Source organism: Gymnoscopelus microlampas, assembly GCF_963454915.1.
Source record: "Gymnoscopelus microlampas genome assembly, chromosome: 8".
NCBI classification, from domain to species: Eukaryota; Metazoa; Chordata; class Actinopteri; order Myctophiformes; family Myctophidae; genus Gymnoscopelus; species Gymnoscopelus microlampas.
The window spans coordinates 27,655,347-27,669,417 of record NC_139945.1 but is presented as its reverse complement, the minus strand read 5'-3'; the positions used below and the strand labels follow the sequence as shown (position 1 = coordinate 27,669,417).

Here is a 14,071-nt window from a genome sequence, read left to right as displayed (position 1 = left end):
CTCATATAATATATATATCTAACTATATAAATGGCGAGCGACTTCCGCACCCTCGGTGGCGACACCCCACAGCTCTGTTATCGAATAAACAACGCACCGCCAGACCACATGTCACCAACTGACTCGCCACGGCGGCCGCGCTGAATTTACGCGTCGCGTAGGGGACATCTCATTGCTCACTACACCTTTTCCACCGCGCAACATCATTAATTCTACTCACCAAATGTCGGACAAAACGGAAGGGGAGGCAGCTTCGTACCGTTTACCGTGCACACCACCGACACCGCACGGCGACGGGTTTCGCCGAAACAACACGAGCGGCCGCCATTGCACTCTGCCCATGTCCTCCACAACACCACACACACAGCTCCTTTGCTTCAACCCCCCCCCCCTTCTTACGTACCTCCTTTGTTCCACCCAGGCCGTTACTTTCACTTCACTCATGTCTCGATCACAATATGTCCGTCCTTCACGTGCCATGTTCATCCCAAACACAAAAACAAACAGCCACGGCCACAGAAAAGCACGCTGCCCAGGGTAATCTGGTAAACAAACCTGCCTAGGTTCATGACACCACAGGACTCGACAGTGATGTCATCATTATGCAACCCGGAAGTACAAATACCAAGGATAGGTCAGTGATGTCAGTCGGGTTGCCAAGTTTGCTGCCAGGTTTTAAAAAACAAGCGACAGAAACAAGCAAACCGTGCATGAAAAAAAAAAAAAACTGCCGAAGGGGTCCGCCATGTTCCAGGGGGGTCCCCGGGGGTCCCAACACTCACAGGGGTCGGCGGACCACCAGGGGGTCCGCGGACCACCAAAGTCACAATCACTATTAACATTTTTTCCAATTTTTTATTTTTTTTATTTTTTTATTTTTTCCTTTTGGACACTTTTACTCCGGCGATTTGGGTACCCCAATATACACGCACCCACGCTGGGCCCCGTGCGCGGCTGGGGTTGAGGGGGGCGTAGCCCCCCGAAACTCTAGTAGCATATAACATAGCAGATGGGATTGTAAATGTTGTGTCAGAATGTCATAACTGCAGTATTTGACTGTATGAATGCTGTTAATATACTGTCTTTGTTTACCCGGTAGCCTTTAAAGTCAGAGAGGCCAGTGAACATGGAGAATCTTCCTGTCAACAATAACAACGGCCAGTCATATGGCTACACCCTGTATGAGACCACCATCACCAGGGGAGGACTCCTCAACTCCAGGAACAACATCAGAGATAGAGCTTTGGTAAAATACAAAATGACTGTTAAACAATAACTTATAATAAGATAAATAGTTTAACAATAAATAACCAGTGGTGTAAAAAGTACTCAAATGTTACTGTGTTCAAAATGTTATTTGAGTAAAAGTACAAAAGTATTGGCATCAAAATATAGTTAAAGTACCAAAAGTAAAAGTACTAAATTGTTTGAAAATAGCCGATCTACAAGCTCACAACGCTTTGCGGTGAGACGCGTTGTGAGCTTGTAGATAGGCTATTTTCAAACATGTTAGTACTTATACCTTTGGTACTTTATTTTGATGCCAATACTTTTGTACTTTTACTCAAGTAACATTTTGAACACAGGCCTTTTGCTTGTAACAGAGTATTTGTATATTGTGGTATTGCTAGTAAAATATATGAGTACTTTTTCCACCACTGGAAAAATGCCATTTCTGCTGAACTTTGGGAAGCAACGAAAGCCAGGTGTCCTGAAATGGCTCTCTGGAACCGCCCATCAGGTACATACCTCACAGGCACAGAGCAAGAGCAAAACACACAAACCCTGACAAACAAAGCCAGAGGGGCTTACACAAAGCCCACACTCTAAAATAGACCATGGTTGTACTGAAGGTTTTCAGAATATCCCCTGCTTGGGTCATCTTCCTGTCCTTATAAGATTTAGTCCTGAAAAAAGTTAAAAGAGCTACAACACACATAACATCAGACAGGCTTGATTGCGATAGACAGTCACAATGACTGATTAATTAGATCAATGACACAACTTAAAGCATTTTTGTTATTACTTTAGAGTAGCCAATCATTTTTTACCCATTTTTTTTACCCAATTTAGTCGTTATGCCAATTGATTCCTCCCCACACACATTTCTGTGTTGTCACTGCTGTCGTATCCTACTGACTCACCTGCCAGTGAGGAGCCCCCACCAGGAGGACGTAGGGCCTTCGTCCTACTCCTCCCGCCCAACACTCCCCACTGACAGGTGCCGCCGCAGCCCGTAGGAGTACATGCAATGACCGATATCACCCTCCCCGCCCGGCCGCCCTCCCCCGAACACGGGCCAGTTGTTTTCGTGTAGAAAGCCGGATGCATCACGATGGATTCGAACCCACAACCGCCGTGGTGGGCAGGGACCTTACCACTGCACCACCCGAGCGAGTGATAGATCTTAACATGGGTAATGACAGGCCAACACGCTGTCATTATTATGGTTAGGTCTGTTTCACTGACAGCCTGTGGTTTATAGATAGGAATCTTAAGTCACCCTCCCATTTTGTTTTTCCTGCTCAGTCCCACACACCCTTTTAACACATCGGGTGCCAGCATTTTTTCATAACAACTTACCGTGGGTGCCAGCATTCTCCCCATTGACTGCGCTTTGCTGTTTACAAGCAAATCTGTGCGTTAAAAGCAAATCCACGCAAAAAAAAGCATCGATTCATGTTGTGCCATGAGCCTGGCTACAGGCTGGAACCATAACATCCCCTCGCGGGTTACAACGGGGGGGGGGATCGCGCATCGCGCATGACCGTTTTTCCCCACAGGAAACAGATTCGGAGATATAGGCGTTTCAAAGTAGGAAATAGACAGGAAGCGGATGGGGAAAATAAAAGTGTTTCCGGTGAGCGATCTGGCACTTCCTTCGCAGGATTACAATGGGTGCTCCCAGAGCTGCTCTAGCCCCGCCCGCGCGGAGAAAAACGAAAAAAACAAAAAGACTGAAATCACGGTTCAGACCGTGAATGGCACCGAAGCTTCGGAACCGCCACTATGTAAACACACGGTTCAGACCGTGTTTGGCACCCGATGTGTTAATATGCATGTCTGTGTTAAAGGGACACTGTCACTCTGTTGATGTGTATTGCAGTTAATTGTTTATGATTATCGTAGAATATTTGCATTAAAATGTGTCTGTTTTGGCCTTCCTCTGTGTTCTTACAGTTCTTACAAGGTCAAGTGTGCCCATAACAGCAACAGCATTGCTCTATTCTATTGTGTACTGTAGGTGTTTCTGGACAGGCATTTTGTTGGTGTCCTGGATTATAAGACAACAGAGCTTCCACTCCTTGATGGGAAGGTACTGTGTGTGTGTGTGTGTGTGTGTGTGTGTGTGTGTGTGTGTGTGTGTGTGTGTGTGTGTGTGTGTGTGTGTGTGTGTGTGTGTGTGTGTGTGTGTGTGTGTGTGTGTGTGTGTGTGTGTGTGCGTGCGTGCGTGCGTGCGTGCGTGCGTGCGTGCGTGCGTGCGTGCGTGCGCGCGCGCGCGCGCGCGCACATAGTGTGGTGTATTTATTTATTTGTATGTGTGTGCTCATGTGCCCTTTGTGCATTTACCTTTGGGCCTTGTCTGTAGGTGAGTTGGCCTTGGATTAAAGTGGATCAAATGGATACAAGCTTTTAATATTTAACACCATGCTGCATGTGAAACCCACTGGGGAAGCTGATGAATACATTTGGTGGCGAGATATGAATCTAACACCAACATAACAGTCAAATGTTTATTCTAACAAAGCAAATTCCAGTAGCCAAGTTCACACCTAGTACGTACTGTACCTGCTACAGAAAAGCAAATTCACAAAGCTTATTCATAGAGGCAGGCATATTATAGAACTTTTCTTTGAGTCATTTCAGGAGAAAGAAATGTGTTCATGTATTTTCTGTTTTCCCTGTGCTTTCGATGGAGGAATGCTCCACACATAAAAAACAACAAAAAAATGTTTTTGTCCTTTGAAGGGAGAAAGAACTCTGAGATTACTGGTGGAGAACTGCGGAAGAGTAAATTATGGGAAGCCCCTTGATGAACAACGCAAAGGTACAGTATACATTGATCTTCAAATTGATGGTTTTGTAGATGTGATTATATATAACATAATTTTTCTTTCCCCATGATTTACCACAAAATAAACCAATGAACAGCATATAAAGATCCCTGTGAGAAATAAAGGTGGATTTTCTTTGCCCCCCAGGTCTTATCGGAGATATTGAGTTAAACAACCGACCGCTCCGAAACTTCATCATCCGCAGTGTGGATATGAAGCCAAGCTTTGTGAACAGGTTCGTGTCTCTCACATAGTTTTCATTTAACCTCATGTTTTTGTTTTGTTTTTCATACACATGTCTGTGTCTGATATAGAACTGTTCATACTTCATTCATACTTGGTTGTGCACACACTGGGTAAGATCTTGGCGGTTGAGTGTCCGAAATTTGGTGGAAGTACCGCCCAAGGAAATTACATTAACGCTTTACAAATCTGTTTACATTCTCTGTGAATGGAACAAGTGTTGTGATTGGTCGAAAAAGATCATTTCCGGGGGAAATACGTAGGACGGAAGTCCTGCCCCTATAGATACTCTCTGCCTTAGGTCGTGACCAGGCTTTTCACTTCGCAGATGAGTAATGCTGGGAACGAGGCTACTGTAGCTTGTGCACCAGCAAAAATCATGCCTATATTTGCCCCACTTCACACAGTACTGTATGTAGAATTACTATGATGGCAAAATAATGAGATCAAAACAGAGCCTTTTACTGCAGCACCATCACAATTATGGCTCGATTAGAGGGTGGGGAACATTACTGAAGTTTTAATAATAAGATTCTAATCATATGTTTCAGACTTCAGAGTTCTGGCCATTGGAAGTCTGTCCGCCATCAGCCCTCCTTCCCGGGGTTCTTCCAGGCCAAGCTGTATGTAGACGGACCACCCAAAGACACCTTCATTAAATTACCTGTGAGTAGGACAGCCAAACAGCTTCTGGCTTCGTCAGTCCTCATCCTATACATTTAGGTCCGTCGGTTTCTGTGTGATTCTCCCGGCCCGCTGGTCGGCCGTATTGCAAATGGTTCCCCAAATAATTGGCAAAGACTAAGATTTTAATGATAGTATAACATTCATATTTAAAATATATATATATATATATAAAAACCAACATGGAATATATGAAACATAGAGTCCTTTGATGTTGTGCACGCCCCATCGTGTCTGTGAACCAGCAGTTTCTAAACTGGATGCACATGTGCATGCTGATTTAAAATTAAATATAGCCTTTAAGATTCTGATTTTGATTCTATCAAGGTAGCTGCTTTGGTAGATTATTACACATTTGTATCAAAATTACATGAACAAAAAGAAAACATACGTTAACACATTGATACAACATAATCACAAATAACTTTTGGATAGATAAAGAAATAAGTATATATTGTCTATTAAACTTCAATTTATATAAGAACATTTAACTTTAATTAAACGATAAACAAGCAAGCAAGTGTACACACAAATTGAATTTTATCTTCAAAAATAGTTTATATACAAGCTCACAACGTGCGCTTGTTTGCTGACTCAAAATGTTCAGTCACTGGCTATGTTTACATGCACACAATAATTACATTATTGCTCTTATTGGATTAGGTTTTTTGCATGCATAGCAAAAACATGTTCCTTGTTTTTACACGCTACAATTATTGATTGAATACCTTGTGTGTGGTTGGTTGCCTTGTAAAATAAATAAATACTAACAACCCAAGTTATATTGGTATTATAAATTCACTCCAATGACTTCTTTCTTTCTTTCTTTCTTTCTTTCTTTCTTTCTTTCTTTCTTTCTTTCTTTCTTTCTTTCTTTCTTTCTTTCATCAGTAAGTGGCGGTGCTGTATGCAATTATAAGCAGGCTAATAAGGGTGGCAAATTATTATTTGCCACCCTTCTATCTCTTTCCCAGTATTCTTTCTTTCTTTCTTTCTTTCTTTCTTTCATCAGTAAGTGGCGGTGCTGTATGCAATTATAAGCAGGCTAATAAGGGTGGCAAATTATTATTTTCAGACAAAAGAGCATCAAATTGCCAATGCTTTTGTAGCTGTAATAAAATGTCCTATGTATGTTTTGATGACTACACCCCACAACATTGTCAATTATTGTCCAGGTTTTTCTACATATCACCTCAATACCAACTCGACTATACTCCTCAGTGAGGAGTATAGTCGACCAAAAAAATCCCTATTGATATTTGACTTCTCTTCTCCTGCAAGGTCCCTGGTTCTCTCTGTCGCCCTCGCAGCTTTCTGCGCAGTGTTGATTTCGTCAACAAAAACTATGACGAAAAATGTTCGTCGACTGCCTTTTTTCACTGACGAAAACTAAATCAAAACTCAATAAAGCTATGATGACTAAAACTAAGACTAAATATATTGACAATTTCGTCAACAAATTAAAACTAGGCTAAAATGTTAGGGAGGGACTAGTGGAGAAGAGATCCAGTAGAACTAAAAGACAAGTCATTTTATGTTTAGTTGTGTTCAGGTGTTGCGCTCTGAAAATAGCAGATCTACAAGCTCACAACGCGTCGCACTGCGACGCGTTGTGAGCTTGTAGATCTGCTATTTTCAGGACGCAACCGAGCATAAAATCAGCCATTACGACGCCATTAAGGCACCGCCAAAATTCATTTTAGTCGACTAAATAGACTATAGATTTAGTCGACTAAAACTAGACAAAACCTAAAAAACCTAAAAACAATAGGCAGTGAAACCTTTTCACTGCCTATTGTTATTCATGCCAGAGATTTTTCAATGGAAAAAAAAAAAGTACTCAGGAGCCGAGATACAAAATTTTAAAGTTTTAAGTTAACAAGGAAGTGGATGAGAGTAAAGATCTTCGAAAATTCATATCTCCTTGGTCTTTGGGTCAAATTTAAAAAAAAAAAAGTAAAAAAAAAAAAAAAAAAATTTTGAAATTTTTTGAAAAATTAATTTTTTACTAAAAACGAGTTAACTCGTTTTTAGCAGATCTTGGCACTCAAGTGATGAAAAGCTAAAAACGAGTTAATTCGTTTTAGGCATTCAATGTGTTAACTGTTAACTATCCATGTGTTAAACCCCTTATTTTTTTATGTTTTATTATTCAATTGTTATTGATTTTCACATAGAATCAAGTAAGCATTACACATATAAAACCAACAGCACTGAACTCAGTATCCCTCACCCTTCTCCCTTTACCCACCCTTCATCCCCCCATCCCTTCCCACCCCGCCATCCACCACTCTTATTAGTTAAACATCACACAACACATCCACTGCATCACCGTGTCAGTCGGTCTTTCAGATCTGAAATCAGGTTTGTCCACAGTGAAATTTGGCAGTTCCAGATGGGCAATGTCCAAGAAGCTCCTTAGCCAGTGTGTTGTGGATATGTCACGTGGAGGTTTCCAGCATTGGACTATAATCTTTTTGGCTGCTGTCAGTCCTGCCAGCCAGACTTTGCGTGACTTTCCAGTAAGAGCCAGTTTAGAGTCATCAATCCTGCTAATGAACTAGCACTACAAATTATATGGAAATTCAGCCAGGATTGTTCAAGATGTTGGGACTGACACGGCCATGTCTAGAGCTCCTCCGCCAGTGGGGCTAAAAACAGCATGAACCCAGAAAAGCCATTTACTAGATCCCTTACGTGTTTTATGGGAATTCAAGTATTGGGATGGATCGATTGTGTCTTTTATAAACCAAATTGCTTTGCTGTCGTATGTGTTAAAATCTTCACTGGTTCTATACGCACAGGGCTGGAGTAAAGGGGTGGTTTTTGTCAACGGGCAGAATCTAGGACGCTACTGGTCCGTTGGTCCCCAGCAAACCCTATACCTTCCGGCTCCCTGGCTGCAGAAAGGAAATAACAAGGTACTGTTGCCTATACTGTAACTACAATGTATACAATGTATCCCTATTCCCAGTGGGGATGGAACCCCTGACACTGGCACCATAATCTAGGACTTGACCGTCCAGAACTTCAGACTCTTTTCAGCCTGTCCTCAAGAAACAATGTAGCACAACATCAGAACATGTGAAAACAAATTGTGTTTAGTTGATACTGCTAACCTGCTATGGGCATGTGTCTATGGGCAAAGGGGCAACATCACTTATAATTCAGTCATACATAATATATTACGGTAGACTTTTATATATATGAATAAAGGGCGAGCTGAATTGATATCCTCCTACTAGACCATACCTGGTGAAGGGCGCAGACGAAAGTAGTTGCAAACTTGGGGTTATTGCACATCCTGACGCGCGGTTTCTCCCCCGCGCGCGTCCCGTCGTGCCGCCCCCCAACCCCTCCCCCTCCCCCCGCGGTCACCCCCCGCGGTCACCCCTCCCCACGGGCAACCCCCCCTTTGGCCTTGTTTTCATAGACCTTGCTGCTTGTTTCACGCGCGAAACCTGGCAACGTTATCTCCCATTGTTTGACACATAAACGCTAATAAGAAGCTGAGATTTCATGAAATTGAAAAACGGGCTTCACAGTTAAGTTCAGATGGTAATGGTCAATGGCTGTGTGCAAAATCAGAGCAATTGCTCCCGCCACTGAGGAGAACCGGGTAGCTTCACCACTACAGACAGAGGTTACTCAAATTATAGGAGGATAATTTGACAAACCTCTGAGAGCAAAAATGTGTGCCCGGTTCTCCTCAGTGGCTGGAGCAATTGATCTGAATTTGCACACAGCCATTGACCATTACCATCTGAACTCAACTGCGAAGCCCTTTTTTCAATTTCATCAAATCTCAGCTTATTATTAGCATTTATGTGTCAAACAATGGGAGAGCAGGGTTTCCAGGTTTCGCGCGAGAAACAAGCAGTAAGGTCTATGAAAGCAAGCCCAAACGAAGTGCCTTCACACATATACATTGCCTCTTGGAAAACAGCCGATCTACAAGCTCACAACGCGTCCCCACACCCACCTGCACTTTCACAACCAAAGCCAAAAACACACTACCACCAATATTGCCCCTAATATTGGTGGGACGGGACTCGCAATAACCCCACGTTTGCAACTACTTTCGCCTGTGCACTTCACCGGGTATGGTCTAGTTTCATATAATAGAACAGATCAACGGACAATAATAAGTCTGTCTAATGATCTCCATGGCACATCCTTTCACAACCCAGTCTCATGAATTCAATATGAAAACAAGCCAGGATGTAATCTAACACAGTCATTGTTTGCAACGGTGTTATTACAGTATATCCCAAGCGCAACCCGTAATAACACGGTATTTCCAGTTGATGAACTGCTTGAGCTACTGCACTAGTCTGCACACAACCACATTGACATTCACATCACACCTCCTACTAGTCAACAGTTTGCATACATAACTACTGGTGATGATCAACCCCCCCCCCCCCTGGCTTTGATGATATAAACTATGCAAGGCTTTGTGGAGAAAAAAAGCCTTATCTCTTTCCCAGTACTCGTCCTCTTAATTCCCATCATCACTCTCTCTCACTCCCCGCGTCTCTCTCTCTCTCGCACACGCTTGGTCTCTCTCTCTCTTTCACATATGTTTACATATAGTACCCATCCACCACCAACAACTCTGCATTAGCTGACATCTGCTTCGCTGCTCAAGCTTTGTCTCTCTTCCTCTCCATCACAGCTCACAGTGTTTGAAGAGCAGGAAGCAGATGGCGTAATCCAGTTCTCCAGCAGCCCCGACTACGGCATGGCCGTCGACGTCCAGTGAGAACAAGAGGTGAGACACGGAGGAGGGGCAGGGGGACGGGACAGGACGGGACGGGGGGTATAAGGGAGGATGATATGGTACAATTGCAGGGGGGGAGGACAGGGCAGAGGGCCGGTGGCTATGAAGCTTCATCCCTCTCTCACATCCCTGACGTCTACTGGGATCCGCACATGGCGCTCGGCACCGATGCACTTCACTGCACATGACATTTCGCTTCCTGGCGGGAAACACCGACCGGCGCAGCGATGATCCGGATTAATCTCGCTGCTTACAGCTCCTTTTTTTTTTCTTACCGCCAACCAGGCTAGTGCTGACATTACAATACATTACTTCTGATGAAGACAACTTATTCATTTTACTTTTTTATTTTTTCAGCCAACGTAATAATTGTTTTATTTAATAGAATAACAATAATTTATATCAATAAATGACCCACACTCATAAGTGACGTTAGTGTGATAATACATACATTTGTCTTTGTCTCTGTTTAAATTGATCTTTCCGTGCTTGTATTATTATTAGAAAAACACAGTGGTGGAAAGTTACTAAGTACATTTACTTAAGTACTGTACTTTTACTCCACTACATTTATTTGAAAACTTTAGTTACTAGCTACTTTGTAGATTTTGATAATTATTGCAAAAAATACATTAACGACTCCAGCCCTATATACATTTCGGCCATTTGAAAATAGCCGATCTACAAGCTCACAATGCGACACATTGTGAGCTTGTAGATCTGCTATTTTCTAAAGATTTTACTTGTAACAGAGTATTTCTATATTGCAGTATTGATACTTTTGCTTAAGTAAAAAAGTTGAGTACTTTTTCCACCACTGGAAAAACATTAAATCTGGTTTGACTGCTTAGTCATTGGCCAACATCGGCTTTTCTGATTGGATCAATGAGCCCCCTGCCAAGAGGTGAAGATCACGGGTGGTATCTTTAATCTGTTACTTGTAGCTCAATGCCTTCCTATTGGATGTTGTAGATACTGGGAAGACTTGGAAAGCAGAGTGGAAATAGCATACTGTACCATTTACCACAGTACGGCAATGTGCTTATTTCTTTGGTAACGGCCTGATTCTTGTATACTTACCAATACGTATTGTAAGTAGGGCTGTCACGATTACAAATTTAAGTTAACGATTAATTGTCACTCAAATAATCACGATTAAAACTATTTAATTGTGTGTTTGCCATTGAACATTGGAACATATGAAGACAAATGTAATTTCTGTTTGCCTTTTTAGGCTTTGTAATAAAACATTGCACAGGGCAGATATGGGGGCTTAAATATTCAAAGACATTACTGACATAGTTAATAGTAAGATAATGATAAAAATAACAGAAATAGTTGATCTACAGTGGCGTGTTGTAACCTTGTAGATCTGCTATTTCTGCTTTTTTTAATATTTAAAATATGTGACATTTTTCAAAATGGAAAAGATAATGCAACGTTTATGTAAAGATTATTGTGGTTATCTCAAATAATTGCGATTAGACTATTATATAATTATTGTGACAGGCCTAATTGTAAGTAACATACACCAGGGGTCTTCAATATTTTTCCATCCAAGGACCCCTTAACTGACAGACAAGATGAAGCAGGGACCCCCCTACTACATATTGTATAAAACTGTGTTGCAGATTAAACTTTTTCATAGATTTCAAAGATAGCGTTATACTGTAGACTTGTTTGACAGACACTATCATGTTGGATTCCTGCTAATGTGGATTTTCAGACATTTAACCACTTAAATACTTAGTAAACTTTCACTCTTTACTTAGTCTTCTCTTTTTTTCCCTCTACACCAAACCTCTTTGCCGAAAACAGCCGATCTGCAAGCTCACAACGGCTCCCGCTGCGAGGCGATCCTATCTCACAAAGATTTGGCGGCCCCCCTGTAATAACTCTGAGGACCCCCTTGGGGTCCCGGACTAGACAAAGCTGGTCCCGGACCCCCTGCCATACATAATAATGTGGTGTGCGTTCTGATTGGTGATGGTCAGACCCGTCAACGTTCTGATTGGTCAAGCTTCACGTGACACATGGCTATAAACACATTATAGACACATATCGATGACATAATGTATCAAAGGCGCCGCTACCTTCACACAGGGTGTGATTTTTTAAATTCTATTCTGACACAGTTTTATTGTGTAGAGCAGTACTTTTCCATAGGTTGAAACACCAGAATAAGGCCATTGCAAAACAAGCTTTTAACTTCTTCTTTTAAGGATATGTTATGCTTTACTGTTCAATATAAAGTGGAGAGTTACAGAAGAGATGTCATACAGAAAAAAGGAAATGACAAACTGGAACCAAACCTATAGCACATGGCAAGCCTGTGAGATGGGTTGAGTTAAAACATGGCCAACCAAATGGCCATTTTAACCCATTGACAAACATTATTTCATTACCATTTTCAAACACTACTGTGGAAATGCTTCTCAACGTCCTACTCAACCTTCTTGGTACAAGACAAAAGATATGATTTTGAGGAGAAAAAAAAGGATATAAAGATATACATTGTAATATAAAGAAACGGGTCAGGTAGCTTTCAGTTGTTTGTTTATTCTTTTTTTCAATTCAACTTTATAATGGTCTTTCTCTCTCTGAGACAGAGATCCACTGTGGCAAATGAATAATCTTGAGATTTACATGCAGAAGTGAGAAATACATAAAGGCGGACGGATGATGAGGATGGGTTATGAGCAAAGGCAGGACGTTGTGTAGTGTGACGTTGCCTTAGAGAATGACCAATGACCATTTCACCACATTTACTACTGAATAATCTGGACTACAAAAGCTGTTTGTAGCTTTGACTATATGGAACGCTGCTTGGCGAGTGCTACAGTAAATATTGCTCTGGTGGTTTCTGGGTTTGGTTTGCTGCATTCAGAGAGAGTGGAACAGTGTTAGAATTTTAATATTTAATGGTTATCGCAACAGCATAATTTAGGAGATGACCGTTCAGACCAGTGGTGGAAAGTAACTAAGTACATGTACTCATTTTCTGTACTTACAGTAAGTAAAATGTTGACGTATTTTTACTTCAGTGGAGTATTTCCAATTTCCAATACTTTTACTTGTACTCCACTACAATTATTTGAAATCTTTACTTGCTAATTACTTAGTAGATTTTGATTATTATTACAAAACATACATTAACCACTTCAGCCCTGTATACATTTCGGCCATTTGAAAATAGCCGATCTACAAGCTCACAATGCGTCACATTTTAAAAGATGTTTATACATTTTGAAAACTCGAAATGGGACATTCTGCATAATGAGTACTTTTACTTTTGGTTCTTTAAGTACATTTTGATGCCAATACTTTTGTACTTTTACTCAAGTAAATGTTGTGTTCCGGATTTTACTTGCAACAAGAGTATTTCTACAATGCAGTATTGATACTTTTACTTATGTAAAATATGTGAGTACTTTTTCCACCACTGCCGTTCAGACTATTATAACTCTTATCAGCCTATACCTCAAGAAACAATGTAAGCACAACATCAGAACATGTGAAAACAAATTGCGTTTCGTTGATACTGCTATCCTGCTATGGGCATGTGTCTGTGGGCAAAGGGGAAAAAACATCACTTATAATTCAGTCATACAGGACATACATTCTTGAAATAAATACATAAATAAATATATTACGGTAGATTTTTATATATATATAAATAAAGGGCGAGCTGAATTGATTGATTTCATATAATAGAACAGATCAAACGGACAATATAAGTCTGTCTAGTGATCTCCATGGCACATCCTTTCACGACCCAGTCTCATGAATTCAATATGAAAACAGCCAGGATGTCATGGAATCTTAACACAGTCATCGTTTGCAACAGTGTTGTTATTATTATATCCCAAGCGCAAAGCCGCAATAACATGGTATTTCCAGTTTGATGAACTCAAAGGCAGTAACATCTTTGTAACTTTTCGTGATTCAGTGTCTCTATTTCAGGGGATAGGGGGAATTTGAACTGAGAAACCCTTGGCCACGCTTCAGAGGTCTTGACAACTGAACTATCTCCTAAAAGGAAAACATCTTTTCCCTTGGTTGTGTGTGGTATTCTCTCTCGCACTCGCTCGAGTGTAGCTACACTAGCGCCGGGACAATGCTATAGATAAGAGCTGCTAGCGTGTATTGTACTAGGATGATGACTTATAGAGGCAGGATTGTGTTATGAGGTGTATAATATCTTCAGCTATATAACTTCATATGGATTGATCGCTAGCTTCTATTCTGGGAATTACTCCGCAGCAGTGGTGGAAAGTAACTAAGTAAATGTACTCAAGTACTGTGC

General features: G+C 41.3%; 1 protein-coding gene across 1 annotated transcript in view; it reads left to right on the top strand.

Annotated features, from left to right (window-relative positions):
- Positions 1 to 9,777, top strand: part of LOC311050119 (beta-galactosidase-1-like protein 2) — a 43,233-nt gene extending 33,456 nt beyond the window's left edge. The window contains exons 13-19 of the mRNA XM_084064082.1: positions 1,100 to 1,246; positions 3,245 to 3,316; positions 3,970 to 4,048; positions 4,203 to 4,290; positions 4,850 to 4,964; positions 7,787 to 7,903; positions 9,661 to 9,777. Of these exons, the coding sequence (XP_083920208.1) occupies positions 1,100 to 1,246; positions 3,245 to 3,316; positions 3,970 to 4,048; positions 4,203 to 4,290; positions 4,850 to 4,964; positions 7,787 to 7,903; positions 9,661 to 9,747 (705 nt within the window). The 3' untranslated portion in view covers positions 9,748 to 9,777. The remainder of the gene's footprint in view (positions 1 to 1,099; positions 1,247 to 3,244; positions 3,317 to 3,969; positions 4,049 to 4,202; positions 4,291 to 4,849; positions 4,965 to 7,786; positions 7,904 to 9,660) is intronic.
- The last annotated feature ends 4,294 nt before the right edge of the window (positions 9,778 to 14,071 follow it).